This window comes from Neltuma alba, unplaced genomic scaffold, assembly GCF_004799145.2.
Source record: "Neltuma alba isolate B1F8T4 unplaced genomic scaffold, ASM479914v2 tig00013014_pilon, whole genome shotgun sequence".
In the NCBI taxonomy this organism is placed as follows: domain Eukaryota; kingdom Viridiplantae; phylum Streptophyta; class Magnoliopsida; order Fabales; family Fabaceae; genus Neltuma; species Neltuma alba.
The window spans coordinates 33,348-58,533 of record NW_021637362.1 but is presented as its reverse complement, the minus strand read 5'-3'; the positions used below and the strand labels follow the sequence as shown (position 1 = coordinate 58,533).

At 35.3% G+C, this 25,186-nt stretch overlaps 2 protein-coding genes across 3 annotated transcripts; both read right to left on the bottom strand.

Annotated features, from left to right (window-relative positions):
• Positions 1-207: 207 nt before the first annotated feature.
• Positions 208-9,292, bottom strand: LOC114733549 (uncharacterized). The gene is made up of 15 exons (XM_028921023.1): positions 9,108-9,292; positions 8,904-8,956; positions 8,700-8,737; positions 8,064-8,136; positions 7,423-7,525; positions 7,276-7,346; positions 6,361-6,430; positions 5,401-5,463; positions 5,262-5,333; positions 5,051-5,152; positions 4,121-4,195; positions 2,038-2,142; positions 1,676-1,792; positions 898-954; positions 208-610 (listed from the first exon to the last, which is right to left on the bottom strand). Exons 1-15 carry the CDS (start codon positions 9,213-9,215, stop codon positions 551-553), a joined length of 1,167 nt encoding a protein of 388 aa, XP_028776856.1. The 5' UTR covers positions 9,216-9,292; the 3' UTR covers positions 208-550.
• Positions 9,293-15,313: 6,021 nt separating this feature from the next.
• On the bottom strand, positions 15,314-24,301 carry LOC114733547 (pyrophosphate-energized membrane proton pump 3). Of its 2 annotated transcripts, XM_028921018.1 has the most exons (16): positions 24,286-24,301; positions 24,078-24,211; positions 22,995-23,355; positions 22,522-22,725; positions 20,824-20,975; positions 20,590-20,737; positions 20,384-20,516; positions 19,322-19,494; positions 18,588-18,705; positions 18,290-18,477; positions 17,651-18,088; positions 17,394-17,558; positions 17,142-17,297; positions 16,956-17,067; positions 16,302-16,521; positions 15,314-15,649 (listed from the first exon to the last, which is right to left on the bottom strand). In XM_028921018.1, the coding sequence occupies exons 3-16, from the start codon at positions 23,085-23,087 to the stop codon at positions 15,550-15,552; spliced, it is 2,400 nt and encodes a 799-aa protein (XP_028776851.1). In that variant the 5' UTR covers positions 23,088-23,355; positions 24,078-24,211; positions 24,286-24,301; the 3' UTR covers positions 15,314-15,549. The 2 variants fall into 2 exon arrangements, with proteins under 2 accessions (XP_028776851.1, XP_028776852.1); XM_028921019.1 differs by lacking the exon at positions 24,286-24,301 and having other exon boundaries at positions 24,136-24,211.
• Between the last annotated feature and the right edge of the window lie 885 nt (positions 24,302-25,186).

Here is a 25,186-nt window from a genome sequence, read left to right as displayed (position 1 = left end):
TTTTTTGGTGGCTTCGAGGTCTCTTGTAATCCTTCGATAATTTCTTTTTGGTTTGTGATAGGTTGTGCATTAGAAAAGGAAAGCTTCGATTTTGGATGTAGAATAAAGCTTAGTTACCTTCTCTTTTGCTTCAAATAGCAGCAATTGCAATTATATTCATTAGCTGTTGTTGCAATGCCTTGCGTAGGCATGATTGTGCTACCCATGATTCCAAACATCGGGATCCCTCCCATGATTGATGATTCATTTAAAATGTATTCCAAATCCAATCTTGCTTCAGTATCATGCTATGAACTAATTAAATATCCTGAGATTTTAATAATTGTGGGATTTCAACCAACAAAACAATTGTGGGATCCATCCAGAGAATAATTACATGCATGCATACATACATACATACATACATATAGACACACACACACACACAGCGGCACGGTGTTTACAGCCTAGAAGTGGAAAATAGAAAGCCCCGTGTTACCTCAGATAAAGCCTTAATTCTAGAGGCTGTAAAACTTCATCAATATGCAGGCAGTTCAAGCAAGTCATTGGATTACCGTCTTGAGTAACGATCTACAAGTGGTTTGGCGTTTTCTGGTGCAAAGAACCGAGCCTGCACAAAACCCGATACTTGGAATGAGCAATATGTCCATTTGGCTGGCCAAAATGTGAAGTTTTAAGAAGGTAAGAAAATTAACAACAACAACGACCGGATAACTAAATAACAACATCCCCTAAACATCCAAAGCATTAGCATAGAGTCACACTGGCATACATTCTTGTGATAAGGTTGTGCAGCAAATTATTCATCCATAATAAAAAGTAGAGGTTGGGTTGTGTGTATTCAACATTCTTTCACATCTTTTACTCGGATGCACAAGAGTGAATTCATATGCTTACTTGAATAAACATTCTCTCAGCATCTCCCAAGCTGTTGTTCTCTTTCAGGATAATTCCCTGCAGAGCCACAAGGTGATTAGACTTGAGTATGTGTCTTCTTTCACAGAACATCTTGAAGTTCAAAAAGCATGAGTGACAATGGGAAAGAAAGCATCAGTTAACAAAAATGAACAGTGCAGAAGGACACATTGATGTGTGAGTATTATGATGTGCAATGGCTTTTACGCCTGTGATTAGTAAGTATGCAGAGACTGAAGAAAATGCCTTGTCCTTTCTTTTAGGTGGCCAAAAATATCTTGCTAACTTATATACGTGGTACTGAGGTAGAGGCTCCTAGGAGGTAATACTAATAATGACAAAGCACTAGAGTTGGGAGAGATAATATTCTGAACAGTTATTTTACTTGAATGATAGGAAGCTAGATTGAAAGATACCATGGCAACATGCTTGCCACTATAATCCGGTTACCAGTTAGTCCATAAGAGGGAAAAAATAAAAATGAAAATGAAAATTCATGCCATAATTACCGGCAATATACACTCTTCATAGTCATACCATATATTTCCTTTTGGGTATAACTTAGAGTGTCCTCAAGTCACTCTGGGCTTGAGACTAATTTTTATCAGGCCAAGAGCGTTAAAATTAAAGTCTTCCCAATAAGTGTGCTTCACGACATTCGAACTTGTGTTCTTCATACCATATTTAATTGACTTTGTGTCAAATGAAAAGGGAAAAAATTATGACATGGCCGGTACATATAAAGGAGAGAAATGAAAACCTTAGCTAAGTATCCACGGAAATCATCAGGGTGAGTAGATATAAGCTGATCATAAACTGCTACAGCATCACTGACATGACCCCAATCTGAGTAGGCTTTCCCAAGAAGTAATTCAATCTGCACTTTGCAGTGACAATGTGACATTGACGAATAAGAGTAAAGATGGAGATAACTTTCCCAAATTCATACTTCAAAATAAATTACAGAATGAAGGAATAAGCACGCAGAATAATTCATCAAAGAAAATCATATAGGTTGGCACGAAAAAGGAAAAAAAAAAAAAAGAAATCAAGGAAAATCGTATAGGAGCTAAAGGTTCAAAAGATAAAAATAAAGCTATTATTTGTAGGAATACATCTTACTTGAACTGGATCCAACTTCTCTGATTCCGTAGGGCTACTGTCAACTCCATTGTTTGTTTTTTTGGAATTCAGTTGCTCACGACAGGCCAGCAGGAACTGAACAGCCTGTACAAGAATGAATATGGAAATGAAATCTTCCACAAATCAGCATCCTCTAAAATTGAGCAGTTCCATAAAGAACACCCAAATCCTCATCTAGCATAGTCTTGTAAACCAATCTTCATCTTGAAGGAGACTTATGCGTACAATAAATCCCAGCTAGCTAAAGGGAGGGTTCTTGTTTATAAGGAATAAAAACTATATTCAAATGTAACCACCGATCAAAATAATAAGGAAAATGGAACATAAAACTATGCTGACAGCAAACATAACATAATAGAACTTCCACCTTGTGACCGTTCAAATGTAAATTTGGCACAAGAGCAGGGTAAAATTTTTAAAGCTTTCGCCATAAGGTTTTCCAATGAAAGCATACATTGCAGGCATTACTTACAACTTAAGTCTTACCCATTCTATTGACTCTTCAAAGATATTTTCCAACACTATGTTTCTATTGGAAAACCTTAAAGCAAGCACAATAATCGCAACCAAGTTTCTCCACCTAAAATTAAAAAATTTCCCGTATTTGAAAATCACTGTCATCTAGAAGAAAAAAGTTACCATCCTATACTCCCACCTTAACAAAATGGGCACTTATTTGAAGATAAAGGACAGACATAAATGTAAAGTAAATCCTATCCAATACCAAGTACATGAGGTTTTACTAATCAGTGTGCTCCAAAGAGAATTTAATTGGTGGTGTACATGTCCTTGAAGTGTAAATAGATATAAGGGAGGGAAATCAACAAGTATGTCATTCAATCCCACGAAATCAGCTATCAGTAACCATTAGAAGCGGAAGAGTCTTAGTTGTTAACTAAATAAAAAGAATTGCTAAGTGCCTTGTATTGAGCACACAAAAGAGAACATTTAAGATCTCATATGCACAAGCACGCATGCGCCAACACATGGAGAACATTTATAATGCAAGATACTAGAGATACAAACAATATATTATAATCCTATTGTAGAGAAAAATGTCTAAATTGTTTGATAGTATTCATCTCAGTAAGGCAATTTCCATAAAAATCAGAGCATCAATAACGGCTCTTTAATACCCCACTTCCTATGATTATACTATCATTATGTGGTGTCCAGATCTCGAGCATAATCAGAGTACAGAGCTATTGCGCAGTAAGTATGCAGGCTTGTCTGGATATATAAATTATTAAATGAGGTTGGCTGCAAGTCTTCTTTACTAGCAAAGCTATGGCGTCATAGCCAAACTATCCCACACAACTTCTGTCTTTTATGAATGCACTAAGCACATTGAGATTGATTGTCATTTTGTTCATGAGAAGATGAGGGAGAACTTTATCTCTAGAGAACATGTAAAAAGCTCTTAATGGGCATGATCAACACCCATACTCCAACTTGAGGAGGGTGTTAGAATAGAGGATATTCTTTCATTCATTTCAGTAGATATTGCAGTCCTTTCTGCATGATTATAATGATAGCATCATCATAGGGATTAGGGTATTAATGATTCATTATGATTGAGGCTTCCATTATATGTAAATTGCCTTACTGAGAATGACACAATCAAGCGAAGTACTCACATCTCTCTGCATTATATCAGAGCAAATTTAAGGGTCCACTCTGTCCTCTGAGATTACAGTGAGTGTAGGAGTGAGGGTTTTTTTTTTTTTTTGGGTAATTTCCACCGTGGTTTTTTGGTGTCACTGCCCCCCATGCAACTCAACACCTAAAAATATTTAAGCCAAAAAATCCTAACAAATAAAGTAAAACAAAATTTAAACAAATAAAACATTAAATTCTAATCCTCCTCCTTTATTTTTAATTAAAATGCTTAAGAGTCTTATTTAAAATCTTATATGTATGTTCCTACATTTTGACCAACTACTATTATCTTCCCAGATCTATTTTCATCCTCCATTATTAAGATGCATAAAAAATAAACAGCATCGTAACGAGATCATGTGATCTTCAAATATCCTAATAATCAATCTTTAAGATGACAAACCTCATCTGGCTTTTTTGCAGCAAGCAATGAATTAGTAAGGCCTCGCAGAACTTCAAAATTAACATCTTTACCTACCTGTCATGGAATAGCAAAATGTTAGCAGATGATATCAGCTGTCATTACTAAGGTCATCTACTAACAAGTGATAGATACTTTTTTCCTAAACTTTAAATCCCAGTTTAAGCAGCATGGAATGTATTTATGTCATGAATTTGATATCTATGGAAGAAACTAACAGCTGAACGGAAGTTATTTCATTATTAAAAAACAAAAACTGTGCAGAACATATTTATTACCAAAGAGTAAAATAAAATGGTCAGTATGTTTTAATCATCCAATTTCTTACCCCAAAAAAAAAAAAATCATCCATTTTCTTGGCCAAAAAAATCAAATTTCACAAAGATTTTGTTTGAGATTTTGGCTACATTCACATGAAACCACACCATTAAGAGAAAAGAAGTTTTTGTTTGAGACCAAGCTAGCATGAGATGCCTCGTCACATGTCTGGGAGTATAGGTTCTTTTATAAGGGGCTTAAGCAGGTTGGTGCTTCCAACTCAATAGTTAGCTCTTGGGAGAGAGTCGCTCACTACATAAGGGGTATCCATCAATGGATGTCAGAGTTAGGTAAGTGAATCCAAAAAGGGCCAACTGCAAAAAAATTTGATCAGCAAGGGAGTCACGTGCTGCAAAATGCAATAATCAGGATGTCAACTCTGCAAAGATGGTCTGTTGATGGGAATGAGGAATAATCGGATGCATCCCACATACTAGTATGGTATGCTTTATGAGATACTAAAATGGATTAGTTCTTCCACCCTCTTAATTAGCTTTTGGGGAGGTTCCCACCCCACTTAGGTAGGCGCCTATTAGATTACAATTTTAAAAAGGAACCAATAGTAAGTGATTTGTATATGGTGAGAAGACTGACCGTTACTGAAGTTTTATAGGCAGCAACACTGCCTTGATAATCTTTTAGTCCAAACTTAACTTCCCCAAGCAAGCGAAAAACATCAGCATCATTTGGTTTTTCCTTCGAACAACAAAAATGAGTACTATCAGTTCAGTAATTGTTGGATTTGGAACATCATGATTGAAGCAGAATACATGAGCAAACTATAGATGTTAAACACATTAATAACCTTAGTCAAGTCATCAAGTAGAGAGGCAGCCCTTGCATAATCCCCGAGTTCTGCCGAAGTTACAGCAGCTCCCTGAAAATCCTTTCAAATGTATCATGAAAGACATAAGGGAGCAAACAGAATTAGCAACCATGCTTACTTCAAGAGCAGTAGCATCTTTTGGGGAGTTGCGCAATATTGCCTCATATTCCTTGAGTCTACTCTGCAATATCAGGAAGATCATTTCACAACTTTGTCATCACCCTTGATAAGTAAATTTTATGAGATGTGATCATGTGATATATAGAACTGAAATGATGTAGGGACTAGGGCAATCTAAACATATGGAAGAAGATCAAAAGCATCTTAGGCAGATGTTGACAAATAAAACTACAAAATAATATTAAAGTTAGAAAGAGATGGGCATGCATGTGTGTTGAGAGAACATTAAATCTACCAATTTCAATTTTCAGGGAACCGTAGCAAATGAAAAATAAAAATGCACTTTCCCATCGTTTCAACACTTGTACTGCTAGAATTCATTCTCCTACACATTTTCTGTTCCTTCTACAATGCACTTCTCTATTGTATCAAAGCAATCAACTTTCAGCTCATCAAGCAATGTCTTGGCGCGCATAAGATTATAGCTAGGGTAAAAGAACAAGGCCAATCCTTAACTACCTGTTGAGAGAGCTCCAATTATGAATAATGCTTTATATATATATATTTATTATTTCTTTAATTATGTATATCCTAGGGTAGCTGCAGCTATTATTATATCTTCCGTTAATATCTTATATATCTTAGAAAATAAATCTAAGATATTAGAACTAATAAAAGATGTGATATCTAGGATCCTAGGATTAGTGTTTTTGTTTCTTCTACTTATATTAAGACCCACTGTAACCTATGTTTATCATCTAATAATATAAACAGAGGTGCACTTCACCTCTGATTCCACAATACAAAATACATTTCACCTTACTATTTTTTTTTTTAAAAAAAGGGAGTGATCTTATAACCAATTGAGCAAACTTCTGCTTTTCTATGGAAAAAATACAGACCAAAAAAGAAAAAGATCATTAGCATCTTAAAAGCGATTATCACATGGAAATGATACCTGAAGACTAGCTTTTTCCTCCTCTGACAGCTTATTGTTGACCACTGCACTTTCTTCATTGGGGCTAACACTGAATTGTTCAAAACCAAGTCCCAATCAAATCATGAAATTAAAAGAACATGAGGAAAAGTGTCAGCTAAAAGTGCAAATCATACCCAAATCCCAATCAACATTTTTTAATGAAATCAGTATTAATATAGATATGTTGTGACAAAGTTGCACACGTGATAGCACTTATTACTTTGTTTGAGATTAAAATAAAAATCTTCAATAGCCTACAGTTAGAATATTAGGTTTTTGAATTGAAAAGAGTCATGACATGATACCTGAGCTTTTAGCAGGAGGTCAAGACTCATGAACTTAAACCATGTCTCCCTTTTAATAATTAAAATGAAGTTTCATAGCAATGTTAATAGGTCTGGTACTAAATCCATACTTGAAACCCGCAGGTTATCAGTGTGAGAGGCCGTGTTAAAAATGACAATAAAACTACTCATTTTCCTTCAATTGAAAAGGTTTCTGAAGGTAATTATCAATGAAAAAGCATACATATATAAAATAATGCTTTCTCATATGGTTTTTCCTCCAGAACCGAAATTTGTTGTGGACTTCATATAGGATAGCATCAAGTATAAAACATTACCATGGTTATGATGATGATTTAAGCAATTCACCTATTAAGGGGGTGTTTAGATAGAAACCAAACTATGGTTTCAGAAGTGCTTTTACGGTTTACGAAGTAAATATGTGAAGGAATTTGCCTCGTTTTGCAGAAAAGTGCTTCTGAAACCATGGTTTAAAAGTTGCCAAACACCCTCTAAATCCTGCAAAATGCACATTTGCAAGAAGAAAATGATATGTGGAGCATCAACTAGACACCACGTATATCATCCAAGTTTAGACATGCACACATACCTTCCTGATGGAAGAAAATCTCCAAACGCAAATACCAGACCGAAGACCAAGACAGCCACACCTACTCCAATCTGTTTCATAGTAATATTTATACTACTTAAATAAGGCAAGAAAAAATGCATGTACCACAAAGGAACATCCTTCAACCTTGGTACCAAGCCCAATGGTCTTGTCATCTGAATTTGGGGAATCATAGTCAATTGCGCCAAATTGCTTTTCCTCCTCAGCCTGTTTTTGCTCAAGAGCTGATCTGAGTATTAAAAAAATTAAAAGCAAAGGGGGAAAAAAACTTACTTTTAAGAAGAAAATCCAAAATATATTACATTGGACTTGAAAGAATATTAGAAAATAAATCATACTTTTATTGGTCTGAAGCATGTGTTTTTTTGTTTTAAATGAATTGAACAGGCTCTATGAAATAAATAACTGAAGGTCTTAGGCATCTTCCAATAGTTTTATTAGTCCTCCAAGATCAACAGTCCAAATGAATAGCCATGGATGAAGGTGCAGTCACTAGCCACCGCAGTATACATGCACATTAATAACTACTATAAAATGGAATAGTGTAGATGAACATGGAAAATGAGTAAGAAATTTTTGACTGGACAGCTCTATACTGATGGCACAAATAGTTGACAACCTGTTAAGCCATGCCTCTGAAAATAATCTGTCGTTAAATAATGCACAATTGATGATCCAATACGGATGCAAAAGAGTGTTTCCATATCCAAAGTAACCAAAAGCCAAAAGGGTGACCAGAAAGAGAATTAAAATAATTAAAACTGTACCTTTTTACTGCTTTTAGTCGTTCTTCAAATTCTACATCCAAAGAATTGCTTCTAGAACTTGGACGGGATAACTCTACAAGGAAAGGCTTATGTTAATTTGATTGAGCAAACCCAAATAACGGAACCCCTGTCAAATTGAAGATTTTTTTTTCAATTAAAAATTGAAGTGGGAAATATCAATTGTTAAATACTTGATGGCAGGCATTTCCAATCCAACAGAAGGGTAACATGATTATGGAACACAATTAAATCAAATATGATATTGCATGGACCCAAAATATTTTATGCTCATTATGTGTCTTTATTTATTTATTTATTTTATTTGGAGTAATTGATTTACGGTTTTAAATGCAATTTCATATGCTTAACTTCACTGCTAATGACAGCAGAAAGATAGGGTCTCATGAAGCAACTATTAACTTCAACGTCTCTATTTACTGTCCAGCATTGATGCCTAAACTGGGTTGGCAACTTATGCAAGTGAGGTTCTACTCTAGAGAAATTATTCTTTCTGTATTGTGCTTGACAAAGGCACAGCAGTGAAGGTGTTGAATTTTTGAGTTTAACTCTGAAGGAAATAACAGTGAACCAAGGAAGAGAATCTCTCAATTATTCGATGAAAAGTAATCAACTTACGAGGCGATAGAGATGGAGACTCTTTAGACGGTGATCGCCTGCACCAACCAAGACCATTGGCTGTTAGCAAATGAACATTGTGAGTGAAAACAACACACAGCGTCCAAGTTTCACTAACACTTAAAAATCTACAATGAATGGCTTGAGCTACAAAGCTAACGCCTGAAGGATCACAAGTAAACATTCAAAACATATTCTAGATACCTTTGCGACGATACAAGGCCCTTGCCATCCCTCGCGGTATTAACTTCGTTGGCCTGAATGATTCAAAACGCAAGCAATAAATTGGAGAAGGAAAAAAATAAAGAAACAGGGGAAATGAGAAAAGTGGTAACGCAAACTAGAAAAAGAAGATCACAGGCACTTAAGAAAAGGGAAAAACATCGATTTCGAAGCCGACAAAAGTACCTTGCTGCCATTGTTGGCCTTGTTTGCTCCAAAACCACGGCTTGGTTTGGAATCCGAGCATCGTATTTGAAGCGAGAAGAAATTGCTGCTTCTGACACAGGTCCACATTATGTGAAAATTTTAAAACTTCATCCTGACTGAGAAATTGGATTGGAAGTTAGAGAAGAGCACCATTTGCAATTCGCACTGGTATGCTCTCACTCTCACCATTCCAAGTCCGGGTGATGATAAGTTCCGAGAAATCTCCGGTGCTCCACGTCATCACCTGATTTCATCCCAGTCAGCACGTAACATTCCAAAATTTTACAATATTGCAAAGGAAAAAGGGGGAATTTCCAAAAAAAAAAGGTTGAATTTTAAAATTTTAAATCAAAAATTATTATAAAAATATTTTTTCACTTGCTTTTTTGAATGTAATTATTTTCTTTACGAATGTAATAACTAATATTGATTTAGAATTTCAAAATTCAACAATCATTTTTTTTGAGATTTTTTTAAAGAAAAATTATCATCTCAGTTAAATTATTTAATTATTAAAAAATCTTAAGTGACTAACATGCAACAATTTTGAATTTCCCACGTAAAATATGACACTCTTCACTTATGAAACTTTTTAGAGAATTAAATTACTTGCGTGGAATACAGTAGCTTTTCCTATTAAAAATGATATTTAAATTCAAAAAGTATCGATTTAATAACAGTTTGATCTTAAAAAAAATTTTAAAATATAAATTGTTAATATGCATTTAAAACTTTAATTTCTTATATACAATAAAAAAATTTTAATTTTGTAACCATCTGAATCAATATTTACATGTTTTTGTAAAAGATTTTATCAAGAACCTAACTATAATTCCATGAATTTTTTGAAATTTGACTGTCATCCTCCGTGCGATTTCATAGTATGTTAGCTGCGCGCGAGTTATGTCATTTGTAAATAATGTGATTTATTATAAATTTTATGTTTTTTTATCAAAATTTATATTAATTGATTTAGTTTGGTTTCAATTTAATTTTTTAGTTGTTTTAAATCATTTCAATCATTTAAATTAAAAAATGTTTATTCCAAAAATAGTGAAAAGCATCCCCTCCTTTAACATCCTTAGTTTGTTGTTATCATTCATAATTAATATTTATATTTTTTTTCCTCTATAATTTATCAAGCCTCTGAAAAATTAGTAGGAGATGCCACGAGTCATATAATCAAAGCAACCAAATGTCAGATAAAGAGAAAGGTGATTAGCTTTGACTACAATAATAAATAGGGAGAATTAATTTGCCAGTCCTTATTCTTTTCCTCAGTTTTTAATTAGGTCCTTATACTTTTTTTTTCATTTTATTGAATCCTTATTGTTTTAAATGTTAAAGACGTTAGTCCTTCCGTCTAAAATCTGTCAGACCAAGTTAGAGCATCATTGAAAGAAGTTGATGTGGCTTCCAGTTGGATCAAATGTGGCGAGATTGACTTGGAGTGAAGCCATATTTGTTGGCATCTTTATTTCATTCAAAAAAGGCAGAAGAGATGAGTGTTGAGGATGAGCTTTGGTGCAAGAGTTTTGTTTTTGGAGTGAACAAAATAGTAACAAGCTTTCAAAATAGCACTGTTCATAGTCTCTGAGTTTAACAATCAGGTGAGAGAAAATTGTTTCTATCCGTTGAGTCTATGAGCTTCGTTCATTAGGAATTATTTGTAGTTTACTGGTTATATTTTGGGTATCTATTGAAACCCGGGCATGATGTAGATGAAGCTAAGCGAGGTGATATTAAGGTATTTGAAAATAGTGAATTAGTGATGAAAGAGAGTTGGGTGATGATTATTGTCATGGCTTTATTAATGTCGATGCATAAAACCTTCAAGAAGAAGTTTTCAAGCCAAATAATGTCTTTGGGGTTATGAACAAGGCTCTCTTGGTTCATTTATAATGGAAACAAGTAAAAGTATACTGCTGCTATGTTTTCCTCCGTTTTAGGTCCAAAAAACAAAGGTGAACAAAATAACATGGTAGCTACTTAGTACATGTGTTGACATATAAGAAATAGGGTTAAAAAACTCAATAGTAATAGCATGCCCTGTGTCTCTTGCATGTACTTATGATTCATAACCCTTCTATCACTCTCTGTCTCCTTCAATAAATTAAATACAGCATTATATATAATGAATTAAATTATTTTAGATTTTGTGTTTAATGCGTAAAAAGGGAGAAAAGACGCTATCCAGTTTGCTCAAACATAAATATGGAGTAGGAGCCTTTCTACGAGACAGTAGTGGTACCATTACTATCTAACCAGGGTATTTGCTTAATCTCAAAATAATAATGCGACTACAAGTTGCGCCTTTAACTTGAGAATTTGGTATCTGGTAAAAAAGACTCCGGTCATGTCCTACGTGTAAGACCCTTAACCTCCCAAAACATCATAACTCATCGTAAAATCACTACTATGGTAGAAAAGGAAAATCTGTTAAATGAACTACCATAGTAGGAAGAAATTTGCATAATTTTGAATTCACATTTAAACCGTTGCATGCAACTGAAATCATTCATTCAATCATAATCCACTGGGCCTCCGAGCCTCTGGCCCGGGTAACAACATACATCCAAAAATCAGCCCATCCAATTTGTTTTCCACCAGGTATAACAAAGTTCCATAAAACAATAGCAATGGCCTCCGGCCAACTAAAACAAGGAGGTAACGTATCCTCCAATTTACAATAGATCAACAATCAAAATATCACAAAAGACCCCTAACTGTGGCAATATACAACATATTCATACATAAACAAAGGCTAGAGGCCTAAAGCTAACCAAGCTTAAGCCTCTGTGTCCCTTCCCGAAGGCGCACGCCTAGAAACTTCACCTGAAAATATTGTAAACCACGGGGTGAGACAAAGTCCCAGTAACCAACCTTTCCAATACTAGGTACTACTAAATAGGTGCTCGTGAGGTGTCAAGTGGGGCAGTTCACAAGTAATATAATAACAAGATAGCCACAATAAATCATGCAAGTGAAATGATGCAATTCCCATTAACCAAATCCCTCACTTTGGGGGATTTTCAGGAGCCGAAGCCGGCCTATCCCTCACTATGGGGGACGTAAGGAGCCATAAAAGGCTTATCCCTCACTCTGGGGGACGTAGGGAGCCAAAAGGCCTATCCCTCACTATGGGAGACGTACTAAGCCAACCATCATGCATTAATGGAGGCCTTACCACGTGGTAGTAACAGACAAATCTCTCACCAATTCCCAATCAATGCATCATGCTCAAATCATAATCAAAGAGTAATAATCATTTCACAATTGACCTCATCCAGTGGCATATCTTTCACAATTTTAAGATTTCATTCATCATCAAACAAAACCCCACAAGACGGTTTTCCTTTTTTTTTTTTTATACACAACATATAGTTTGAACACAATTACTACTTGGAGCACCAAAACACAAATCTACTCACAATACCACAGAAGCAAGTACTAAGGATTGGAAAGTGGTTACCTCTCGCCTGAGCAAGGAACAACAACCAACGATGTGGCCCCGTGCACCACCAAGACTCACAACCGGTCTACACAAGCACACAAACACACAACCATCATATATTAGCTTTCAAACTAATAATGTGGCCAAAACAACACTTGGGGACACAAAATTCCTATCTCCCATCAAAACTCTACCCAACTCAAAGGGTATAACTATCAAAACAACACTCCAAAGTCCTCAAAGTCTATTAAAACATCAAGTCTCCTTCCAAGCATCAATTAGAGTTCAAACCTCAAGGACCCACTATAGGAATTCAACCTCCAACATCTCATTTGAGCAATTAAGGTTCCAACAACAAATATAAACCGATTAAACATCCAATTTAACCCTCCTTAACATAACCCAATTCACAAAACTCAAAATCAATCTCTACATTATCATCCTCAATCCCAAATTATCCATTTCCATAAACCCTAGCTCCAAAAATTCAAGATTCTTTAAATCCAGGAAAACTACACCGATTAAATACTTAAACTAACCCAATGCAATCAATTAAACTCAAAACAATCGGTCAAAAACCTCAGTTCCATCACAACCTAGAAAATCCTAAGGTTTCACCATAAATCCTTATAAATTCCAATCAAGAAGATAGATTAGAGGTTAAAATCACTTACTTGAGGTAATGGATCCTTAGAAATGACTTTCCCAAGCCTCAAAACCGAAACCCTAGCAGAGCTCCTCTCTCCTCCTTCAGATTTTCTTATTTTCGTACAACTGAACCCTCCAGCGATTATATAGAATCGCGACCTTTTGCCGCGGCGAACTAATCCCGAGAGGGATTACTCGCCTGAAAACCTGACTTCGCCGCGGCGAAAGCTTCCCGAGAGGAAACTCTCGCTCGCCCAGAAAACATTCGCCGCGGCGAAACCTTCCCGAAAGGGAAGCCTCGCTCACCAGAACAACTTCTCCGCGGCGTCCCCAAGACTTCGCAGCGGCCAAACCTTCCCGAGAAGACACTCCCCTCTAAAACTCCCGGTGCGCCGCGGCGAACCTATTCCTCCAACAAAACTCAAATTCAAACCAAACACCCAGATCAAGATTAAATCACTAATCTATCCTCAAAATCAACCCAAAAGGGGCTATTAAAACCCGATAAAAACTTAGGATGTTACACTACGTGGATTTACTCAAATGGTGTTATAACAATTTTAACATTCAGGGATGGACGGCTTAAACGGCGGAAATAAGGAGTTCATAAAAAGAAAAAAAAAGTTGAAGGATCTGATTTAAAATGGAAGAAAAGTATAAGGATTGGCATATTAGTTTTTCCTAATAAATATAATATGTGTGTGTTTTTGTGTGAGAGAGAGAGAGAGAGAGAATATGACATATACTTTACTAAATTTATCCTTTATAGGTTTGTACCAATACTTTGATACCTCTAAAAATATAATTTTCACTACAAGAATGGAGAAAGAACGTATAACATGAAACAATTTTTTTCTGAAAAGGATAAATATAATGAAATAGAGGAAGTAATAGATGATCGATATGACAGACTAAAAATATCATTATTTTTTATTTTATTACCATCATGAATAAATTAAAAATTTTATAAGTAAATTAGTTTAAGTCTATATAAATTATTTATTAATTAAATTAACAATGCTAAGGCAAAAAAAACTATATTTTTAAATCTAAAATATGGGGGAAAATGGTTAAGAGAATAAAAAGAAAATTAAAATGAAAAAAGGATAAATTAAAAAATAATATTAAAATTATACTTACATCATCATTCAAAGGATCCATACTCTATTTGCCTCGGCCCCTTTTTCTTACGCGGCGTTAAATGTATACTACTTTTATATCACCATTTGACATGGTAAAATTTGAGCATGGTCATCCAATTCTGAGAGTAATTCTCTCATAGGCGCTTTTACATTCACACAAATTTAATTTTAAAATCTTGCATTTAAGCAGCTAAAACCCGTAGTTATAAACTACTACTTCTGATCATTGATACAAGAACTATAAGAACTAATTTGATTTTTAATTTGATTATAAATATAAAATCTCAATGTATTTTGTTTTATATTTGTTTATTTTTATTCAAAGTTGCCATTATAGTAATTGGACATGTTAAAAATTTCATAAAATAGTAGTTATAGCTAATACATATAATTAATAAGAATAGTTTAAAAAAACTCATATTTATTACAAATAACTAACTTAACAAACATGTTTAATTTACTCAGATTAGTCAATTAATTCTTATATTAAGAACCTAAGATAAATTATACTTTGTTGTACAAAACATGCATGCCACAACAAAGCATTAAAAAACCATAAGAACCATAAGAATTGTTACGAAAAATAAACACAACTAAAAAAGGTTTAACCAATAGAAAAAGAATTTGTAGCTATCGGTAAAGCTCACATAAATAAATTTTGCTTTTCTTTTAAAATCAAATACGTATTTCCTTTTTTTTTTTGGACCAACATACGTACTCCATTTATCTTTCTTAAAATATTATTATATATTAACGTAATATAATGAATATCAAATATATAATAGAATAAAAATGAAATATAGTCTTCAAAATCACTTTCTACCTTCTATATCATGAATTGAATGGCGTCATGGTGGGTATAAATAGGTTCGAGTATAATACAGGTCATGTTAGGGGAATAAGGTATAATGAGATCATAAAAGTTGGCCCAAAAAACGAGATTATAAAAGCTAACGACTACTTTTACATAACATAAGCAATCAATACAACAATTCTTATTCTGATAGGAGGACATTAAAAAGTTTAGTATTAATGGACTATATATATAACAGGACCTTCAATGTACATAATAGATTTATACTATATCTATCTCTTCTTCCAAAATCATCAAAATCAAGATGGCACATAGATGCATTTTTTTAAGCCGCAATAGATATCATTGTCAAACAACTCACTCTCACAGGAAGACTGGAGCCATAACTAGTGTAATTGTTGCAAGCATCTTAATAACAACATGAAGTGAAGGCCCAGCTGTGTCTTTGAAAGGGTCTCCCACCCTGCAACACAAGTTAAAAAACAGATGAAAACATAAATCTCTACCATCTTTCTGGCCACCCAAAAAAAGAAAAACCAAAAAAAAAAAGGAAAATCCAGAAAGAGCACATTATGATCAAATTAAGGTGGGAACTTGGACAAGTCACTTATTTGCTTCAAATAAAAGTCAAATCTGCATCACATGCACTAGCTGGACAAAATATGTAACTTCAAAATGCTGTTTATATCCACGATTATTAAGGTGCCAGTTCACCTTAAAAATTAGCCAAATACTGAGGCCATAACTTTTAAGCTCAATGATTCCAAAGACAGTCCTACTCTCGTAAACTAGTCTAAATTTTTAATTTAGTTCTGAGAAAGTCCAGTAATGGGAAAGAATACAGGAGACTGATGAATTTTGGTCCAGTGATATTAGAGTTAGGGCTGAAAGATTCGAATTCGAATCCAAGTTTAAGTCAAAACTACACCCCCAAAAGTAATATAACGAAGGAATCCTCCTATACGCAATCAAACCCCCTTGATTGCACCATGTCACCTCATAAAGCAAGATGGTTGGGCATTGTTACCAGAGCTAGAGTAGCATTACAAACTCAAATACGTATGATACTGGCTTATTATTTATTTAAATGAAAGACAATGATAAAAGTAACTTACGTGTCTCCAGTTACTGCAGCTTTGTGAGCATCGCTACCCTTGCCTCCAAGTGCTCCAGTCTCAATGTACTTCTTTGCATTATCCCAGGCACCACCGGCAGTGTTCAGGAAAAGTGCCATCAGAATACCAGAAACTGTTGCAAACATCAGCAAGGCAGCCACAACTTTAGCCCCAAGTAGCGGGTGCCCTGTATAGTAACCCAAAATTCGGAACAGAAATCCTGCAAGTGATAACCATGTTCAGCGTCCCATTCATGATGTAGATTTGAATTAAAAAAAAGGAAAAAAAAAAAAAAGATCTAATAACCCCAAAAAAATGAAGAAGTAGCGTTTTCAGATCTATGGAGCAAGGCGATTGGAATGAACCCATGAATTTGAAAGCAATTGAAATTAAGAACTGAAAGCTCAAACATTAATCATTGGCAACACATCCAGGAGTTGGGATTCATGATATGCAACTCCAGATATGATTATACATACTCATTAAAATTCAATATCATGACATGATGTGACCCGTCAAGCAATTATGAGACTCATGCAATTATATCATCAAGATACCTAAACTTACATTCATGTGAACATTTTCCATCAAAGTAGGTACCAATGACTGTAATACATGTAAAATGCGCAATAAAAAACACAGCAATTAACCCACCAACAACAATAGGCGAAATGATGGCAAGAGCACCAGGTTTTATCATCTCCCTCAGTGAAGCAGATGCTACGATAGCAACACATCGACCATAATCTGGTTTCTCCTTATACTCCTATAAAGAGAACAGGGATGGTTAACCGCTAAACTTGCAAATGCTTAGAAGTTAGTTAAGAAATCCAAACTCACCATAATGCCAGGCCTCTCAATGAACTGCCTTCTTACTTCATTAACAACTTCTTGAGCAGTTCGGCCAACAGCAGAACAAGCCCAAGCGCTGAACAGAAAAATAAGCATCGAACCCAATAGCCCACCAACAAAAACCTCTGGAATTGCAATATCAACCTGGAATTCATCAAAATTCAAGTGTATGACAGTATGAGTGCAGTACAACATAAAAATAACACTAGTATTAGGATACTAGGATCCAGTTCTCTCCACCTGTTTAAAAGGTTCATGTGCAAATGCAGAAACCTCATCCATATAAGCACTAAACAAAAGGAAAGAAGCAAGAGCAGCAGAACCAATAGCAAATCCTTTAGTAGTAGCTTTGGTTGTGTTACCAACTGCGTCAAGAACATCAGTGATCTCTCGGACACTTTCAGGCTGTAAAGAATACACATGAAGAACACAAGTTATTTCAGTTTATGTGGGAAAGTTAGAGATAAAACCTCGGACAATAGTTAATCTAGAACTACCTGCTGACTCATCTCTACAATACCTCCAGCATTATCAGCAATTGGACCAAACATATCCATGGTAAGAACATAAGCAGCGGTGCTCAGCATTCCCATAGTTGCTACAGCTGTGCCAAAAAGCCCACCAGTTGGGTTTCCTGCTTCATCAAGTAGCCCAGAGCTGTGACCCAGCCAGAATGCAGAGACAATTGACACACTAATGACAAGGACAGGAAGGGCAGTTGATTCCAGGCCCAAGCTGACCCCAGCAATTATATTTGTCCCATGACCCGTGGAGCTAGAAAGGGCTATTGCACGCACAGGCTCATGCTTGTAGTCTGTGTAATACTTGGTTATCCAGACAAAAATGTAAGCAGTGATTATACCAATCAACCCACACAAGGCAAAATTGAACCACGCTGATGGAGCTTGTTCTGTGTACAGTAACCACCGAGTAGACTGTAGAGTAATTATTATCAAACAGAAAGCAGAACAGATAAGTAAAAAGAATTTAAAAATTAATGCAGATGTCTTGCAGTTGAATTCCTATACATGTATTTTCATTCGCAAAACCACAGCATAGAAAACACCAGCATTGGCTGATCCAGAAAATTTGCACTAGAAAAAATGAGCACAAAATAATCGAAGATGAATGATTACCAGACCGAAAGTCAAAACAGCTAAAACTATCGTAATAGAGTATCCTTTCTGAAGAATTGTCATTGGATCCTCAATGGGAGCCTTAACACCACTCTCACGTGTGCCCCTAATTGAAAATATTCCAACTGATGAAACCACCAGATCAAATGAGTGAACAACAAGAGGAAACAAGATGAAGCCAGACGGATCTGAAGCAAAGAAAAATAATCAAATCAGATGAGCATATATAATAAAAACCACTAATAACTTTTTGTTGGGGGGGGGGGGGTGACATGGATAGCAGTAATCAGTTACTGACCTATTTTACACCGCTGTGCCATTGTTCCCCCAAGTATCATAGCACTGATTATTTCCGCTGCAATACTTTCAAAAAGATCAGCACCTCTAGCAGCACAATCTCCCACATTGTCTCCAACCTTAAAAACAAGTGCAAACCAGTATGTAAACTTATAGATTGTACATGCACATTGTCACACTACCACCATGGAGAACAAACACCACGCACAGGGCATAAAATGAAAAATTTACATTGGCTTTTCTAAAATGACTTTTGAAAATCGAATTTCCATTTTGTCAGAAAAACCATGAGCATCACATTTGCCATAATCCTGGTGTCAAATGTGACACAAAAGATCAGCAAGAAAAGTAGGCCAAGGAAACAAAGGTAATCAGAAATTGTATATTTAACTATCATACGCCCCTACAAATCTGTGATTGTTTGTGCCAAATCAGGACCCTTGATGTCAGGATATCACATAAAATTACCATCGTAGTCTCACTTGTGGTTTAGCACAAACCGCATTTGCTTAAGGTACACAGTTGGATTGGGATGAACATATTTATGTTTCTTTCTTTAAAGAACACCATAAAAGACATTAATGTAACATTGAACGGAAAAGTAATTAATATGCAAAATCAACCCACATTAAATTAAAAGTTGTATAGCACGGAAAAGAAGTACCAAAACTCACATAAAGTTAATGCCAACTCTAATACCTGAGCTCTTTTAAAAAATGAAGTGAAAACAATTACCAGGTCAGCAATTACAGCAGGATTCCGAGGGTCATCTTCAGGAATCCCCTGCTCCACTTTTCCAACAAGGTCTGCTCCAACATCAGCTGCCTTCGTGAATATTCCACCACCCAGCTGCGCGAACAGTGCAACAAAGGAGGCACCAAAACCATATCCAACAAGAAGAAGAGGCACTATAAACAGAAGAGTCCTAATGTCAAACATTAGCTAGAGAGAGGATATGCAACATGATAGCTGCCAAGAAATGAAAATAGGAAAGGTCAAATGAGACACGCAAGTCACATATTGAATAGTACCAAATGCGCTACGGGTTACTTGTACAGGTTAGTCCTCCCAGCTTGATGGCTAACATGGAGGGGAGGGTTCTCCACCCCATTGGGGTGTCCATCAAGTATAAAAATCGCAGTGCAGTTATAGCATTAGCATAAATTGAGGGTAAGGGGTATTATGGACGTTGTCATTGAGCTTTCGACAACAAATTTTATTAACCCCTCATTGTTTTGCCTTCTATTCTCCTAAAACTGTCCAATACAAGCAAGATGATTAAGAACTGCTGCTCAGTAAAAATAGTAATGTCTTCAAATCAAATGCATCATTTAACTGCAAAATGCACATTGCCACAAGATCTAACCCCTCATTACCTCCCCCAGAATTCCACACTAGATCATGAAACTTTATTCCAAACTCCTTAGAAAAACCAAATGCTTGACAGAAAATGTAAAGAAGCCTACTCAAAATATTTCAAGTGCGGAAACAATGTAAAAGCAGATGATCATCTTTCATGTATAATTGTCCAATCAACATTAATCACAATAACAAAAGTCCTGCTTTTTCAACACATAACAAATCAGCATATTATATAATAAGCTATTTGAACTAACGTACAAATAAAAAGACATAACAGCAAGGTCTGTGGAAGATATTTTCCCAATTATATAATTTCCAAATATTCCAAAAGGACAGGCAATACATGTTTATCCAAGTGCATGCCAAGAAAATTAAAAAAAAAAAAAAAAAAAAAGAACATTTTATTGAGTAAGCTGGTAAGGAGATGATACATACAATCAGTAACCTTCATTGCACCCGGTGTGTCCACTCCCAACCAAACATAAAATGTGGCATAAAGGATTGCTATACCAAGTACAGCCATACCAACAACAACAAGAGCTGATAAACCACCAGCACGAGTAGCTACCTGCACAATTCTTTCCCAATTAATATAGAAGTTTTAGACCTTTCACAGTTTTCTGAGAAAATAGTGGTTTAACCTGCAATGCCTCTCTTGCAGACCGTCTTGCAGCACTAGAAACTCTGACATTGGCACGGACTGACACCCACATTCCTACATATCCTGCAATACCAGAACAAAGAGCACCTAAAAGGAATGCAGCTACTGTGATGTACGCAGAAGATGACCTGAATCAGAATATAGGTATATGAAATATAAGAACAGGTAAAAGCAAAAGATAGTTTATTAATAGATGATAATATCTAAGCATCACCTTCCCAGGCCAGAAGATTCCTGTTGAGGAGTGGTACTACGGAACAAATATATGCAAAGGATCACCAGAGCAAGCAACATTGCCATCTTGGATATACTACCATACTGGGTCCTGAAAAATCCTTCAGCTCCATCTCGTATAGCGTCTGATATCTAGAAAACAATATAACAAGCCCAGGACAAGTAAGGAAGGAGTTCAAAGCACGTGATCCAGTTATGAATAGATGTCATAACAACAGAAGACACCGCAATATATGATTTGCATGCAAGTGATTTTTACAATGTTCAGACATGAAATTTAACTATGTCAAGAGTATTAGCCTGTTTGACCGCGGCTTTTTGGAAAAAAATTTCTTTTAATGACATTCGAGACATGCTTCCTTAGACTTGTGTTTCTAGTACTCAAAACACAAATGATGAGAAGTATCCTATAAATACAGGAAAGAAATTATTAATAAAAACTGGTAATACATGTGCTACAGTGCAGCCACAGCATGGATTCAGTGACAGCCTTCTTCAGAAGCTTCTATTGTCATATGCTGTCATCTCTTCACTCTGGTATTACTTTATTCGTGTTTCTGTAACATCAAGATATGTTTTTCCCCCTTCAAATGTTATTTATTTGACTCATGCTACGACTAAGATTCAGCTACCATCTAGGACTAGGATATGGCTATTGCCCTTATTCCCTCTCCAAATACAAGTATCTAGTTCCTGTACTAATAAACTAGACTACTAGACGTCAATGTCCATTCTTGTACCATCTCTCTGTCTTGTCAGAGACAGAAGGTACTGATGACTTCCTAAGAGGCTCGTATGGAGCATTAATTACAGAGATCAGAGTGGCTTCTTCCACCATTAAGAGAACTTCCTGCACTAGCACTCGAGTTGCCTGCTGGCCAGACCAACTATTAAGTCTAAGATATTTTCACTACGAAAATTTTGTAACCATAGTATACCTGTAAACATTTTGTCATCTGAATTAAAAGAAAACAGAAAAGAAGCTTGAAGTAAATGATTCAAGCCATCAGAGTCTCAACCAAATTCTTGATTACAATCTAACAGAAGGTGCAGCTTTCTTCCAAACACAATTAGCCTCTACATCATATTGGTGAAATCTGTTCATCTCTCATTTCTCCACCAACCAATGGCAAGCGAGAAAAAGATTCCTCATACTTACCTACCGCTTGCGTTAACTTAGCTTTATGTTAACTTATAAAACAAAAATGATCATTCAGTCCAAAAGCAAAAGTACAAAACTTCACATTTCATGTCAACACTCTATTCGAGTCCATTCAGTAAACATAATAGAACAGAATGGAATTTAAAAAAAAAAAAAAAGAATGAATGAAAAAGGTGATTTTGTATCTGGGAATATCTCTCCCATCTAGATGATGATGATGCGATAATTCCTATGGAGTAATGATAATAAATACAATGTTATATATATATATATATATATATATATCTCCTTTTCTTTTCTTTTCTTTTTTTTTTGGCAAAGAAAATGGACTGCCTTTCCTATGTCCTAACCAAACAGGGCATTAGTTAAATAATATGAAATTAACTAAAACTACATGGACGCATTTTTGAACCCAAACTAATAATTTAGTAAAATGAAGCCCAGAAATATAGATTGGAAATGGGGTGAAGAAATGAGTAAATACTAGATCAGCCAAACCAAAGAAAGTAGATTTACCTGAACCATTTCAGGAGGGCCCTCATCCTTTGCAAGCACCCACTTTGTAAGATATATTGACACAAGGAAGCTGAGAATACAAACAGAGAAGACAAACACAAGGATTGGAGATGTGCTTGCTCCAACGTAGAAGACAGCTCCAAGACCCAGAAGCAAAAGTATGAACAGGACACGAGTATTTATACCAAGAAGAATACGAAATATCTGCAAAAAGCTAAAAGTCAAAAATTTCTGGGGCTATGAAATATCCAAAGGAAGACACTGAATCAGCAATGGCTCATGACTTACTAGGCAAAGCATATACAACAAAAAAAAAAAAAATTTTTGGGGGGGGGGGGAGGGGGTGTTAAGTTACATGAAAAATACAATAAATAAACTTTTTTTTGTCGGGTAAATGAATGCATTATTGATAAAACATTAAAGCAAGTAAATTAATACAATAAGACTACAGAAGATGATCATAGGTCCCTTACCAGTGGGGTGTAGGCTTTACTACGCATGTTGGGAAATGTTCTTAGTTTGTCCTGGTAAGGCCCTAAACTACCGCTCTCCATATCATCATCCATCGTTACAGTATGGGATGAATTCACCCTCCGGGCTACAGGATAAGGGTTGTACTCACCACCTTGGGGCAAGTCGCCCCCTGAACCTGGTCGCTGAATTTTGAAGGATTTTAACAACTAATATGGTTTTCAGGTTTTACAGCTGGCTTACAAGCAGAAAACATCGTTTGTTGACAGTCCAAGTAGTCTTTAGTTACAAGCAAGAGCTCCTTTCCCTCTCCAGCAGTCAGGATTTAAAGTCGAGAATCTTGATGTATTCCGCTTCAAATCTCTGATAATCCAAATAAATCACAATCAGAAACATATGCACTAAATGCAAATAAGATGTGTGCTCGACATGAATAAGAAATACCTATATATATATATATATATATATATTAAAACAATTAAGTATACCATATAATTCAAATAAACAGTTGCTCCAGGGATGAATCTAGCTTTCAATAAGTGGGGCTCAAATTGAACTCTATATTTAAGTTGGGGAGCAGGAATCCATTTTAGCCTTTTTTTTTTACAAGAAACATTATAAAAAGGTAGCGTAAATGTTGGGGGGAAGCCCCCGCCCCCGGCATTCCACTCAGAGTTGCTTGATGCAAAAGAATGCAATCATACACATCCTTAATTACTTCAGTAGCCATCATATCGTAGAAAAGTCTATATCTTGAATACTTAAATGATAAAAATCTTAAGGTTCCGTCCGTTTTCCGAGAATATACATTTCAAGCTACAGATCCCGTTCTTTTTCTGTTGGCGCAGTAAAGGCTTGGACAAGAATTATGTCTGATTAGTTGAACTACGAAAACATTTGTCAGATGAGAAGGTAGCAAACATTTCTCGTGACACAAACATTGTAGAAACAGTCACATGATTCATCTCAGAGGATTACTCATAATCTGAGCCATAAAAGTTTCGGATCTAAAAACAAAACGGAAGACTGAACACGAACAGCAAGTCAGAATATGAAATGATATAATGGAGCAAGTAATCGAATACCAGCAACGGTCGCCTCCGTTGTTCGACGCAAATACATTGACAGTATAAAGAGTCTTACAAGCAGATCTAATGCTATTGAACGCAATTCTTCGTCAACTATGCTTTGCCTTCCACTGCTCTGCCTCTGGTTTCCCCTGCGATTACACAACAGTAAGAAAGGGGAAAATCTTCGACGGGAAAGATGAAACGAAAATTTCGCTTTTCTTACCAAAAAGAGAAAAAAAAATGGTCACGAATATTGAGCAGTGAGCGGAGGAAGGCACAAGTTCGCAATTGAAATACGCATATTCGCTTCTTTTTTATTTATTGAACCTGTTCTTCAAATTGGTGTCGCTGATGTGTCAATTAGATCCAGTAGGATGACGCCATCTCATGTTAAACACGTATCAATTGGCTGCTGATGGAATTACATAGTTCCAAAATCATTTCGGTAATGGACATCTGTTTTTTAATTTGTTAGGCCGAGTACAGGAAAAGTCTTCAAATGCTGCCAGAAAATAAGTTAATAAATTAGTCTTTGCAAAATGAATTAATAGTCAATGATGTGTGGGTAATGTGAATTAATTATTAATTATTTAGATAAAATTGCGTATAGTACACTCCGATCTTATTTACTTTATGTATTCTTTTTTTTTATCTGATATTTACTTTATGTATTCGGTAGTATGATCTTTTATATATATATATATATATATATATATGGTAGATTTAACATCCTGATTTTATTCTTTTTACATATTTAGTATCGTAATCTTATTTTTAATGTATCCAATACCGTAAAAGTTAGGGTTATCTCGAGATGCTGAATGCTCTAGAAAATTAAGATTGATGCACACTATATAAAAGATCATATTGCTAGATGTATCTATTAAATAATATCAACATGCATGCACATTTATTATTAAATATTTTCAAATTTTGTTTTCTTATAAATAAATGTCTTATTAAACTATTTGTTATTTCATAAATTACTGATATGTCCCACTATGCATGCCAAAATTAATTATGAACATTATAGTTATCTCATAAGCTAATTCTAAATGGCTTAATTCAATTATTTCTGCTGAAAATATTCGTCTATTAATCTTTGCATTAAGACGCTGTTGTAT

Bases quoted from the DNA above. Each gene is read 5' to 3' on its own strand.
- LOC114733547 (XM_028921018.1), bottom strand. From the start codon at position 23,087: ATGGATGATGATATGGAGAGCGGTAGTTTAGGGCCTTACCAGGACAAA. The intron at 18,089-18,289 runs GTAATCATTCAT...ATTACTCTACAG, and splicing joins CTGTTTTGACTTTCGGTCTG to TCTACTCGGTGGTTACTGTA. The intron at 17,068-17,141 runs GTGAGTTTGGAT...TTCTCTTTATAG, and splicing joins TTGAGAGGCCTGGCATTATG to GAGTATAAGGAGAAACCAGA.
- LOC114733549 (XM_028921023.1), bottom strand. From the start codon at position 9,215: ATGTGGACCTGTGTCAGAAGCAGCAATTTCTTCTCGCTTCAAATACGA. The intron at 8,957-9,107 runs GTACTTTTGTCG...TGAATCATTCAG, and splicing joins AGGCCAACAATGGCAGCAAG to GCCAACGAAGTTAATACCGC. The intron at 2,143-4,120 runs GTTTGTCATCTT...ATTCTTGTACAG, and splicing joins CTGCAAAAAAGCCAGATGAG to GCTGTTCAGTTCCTGCTGGC.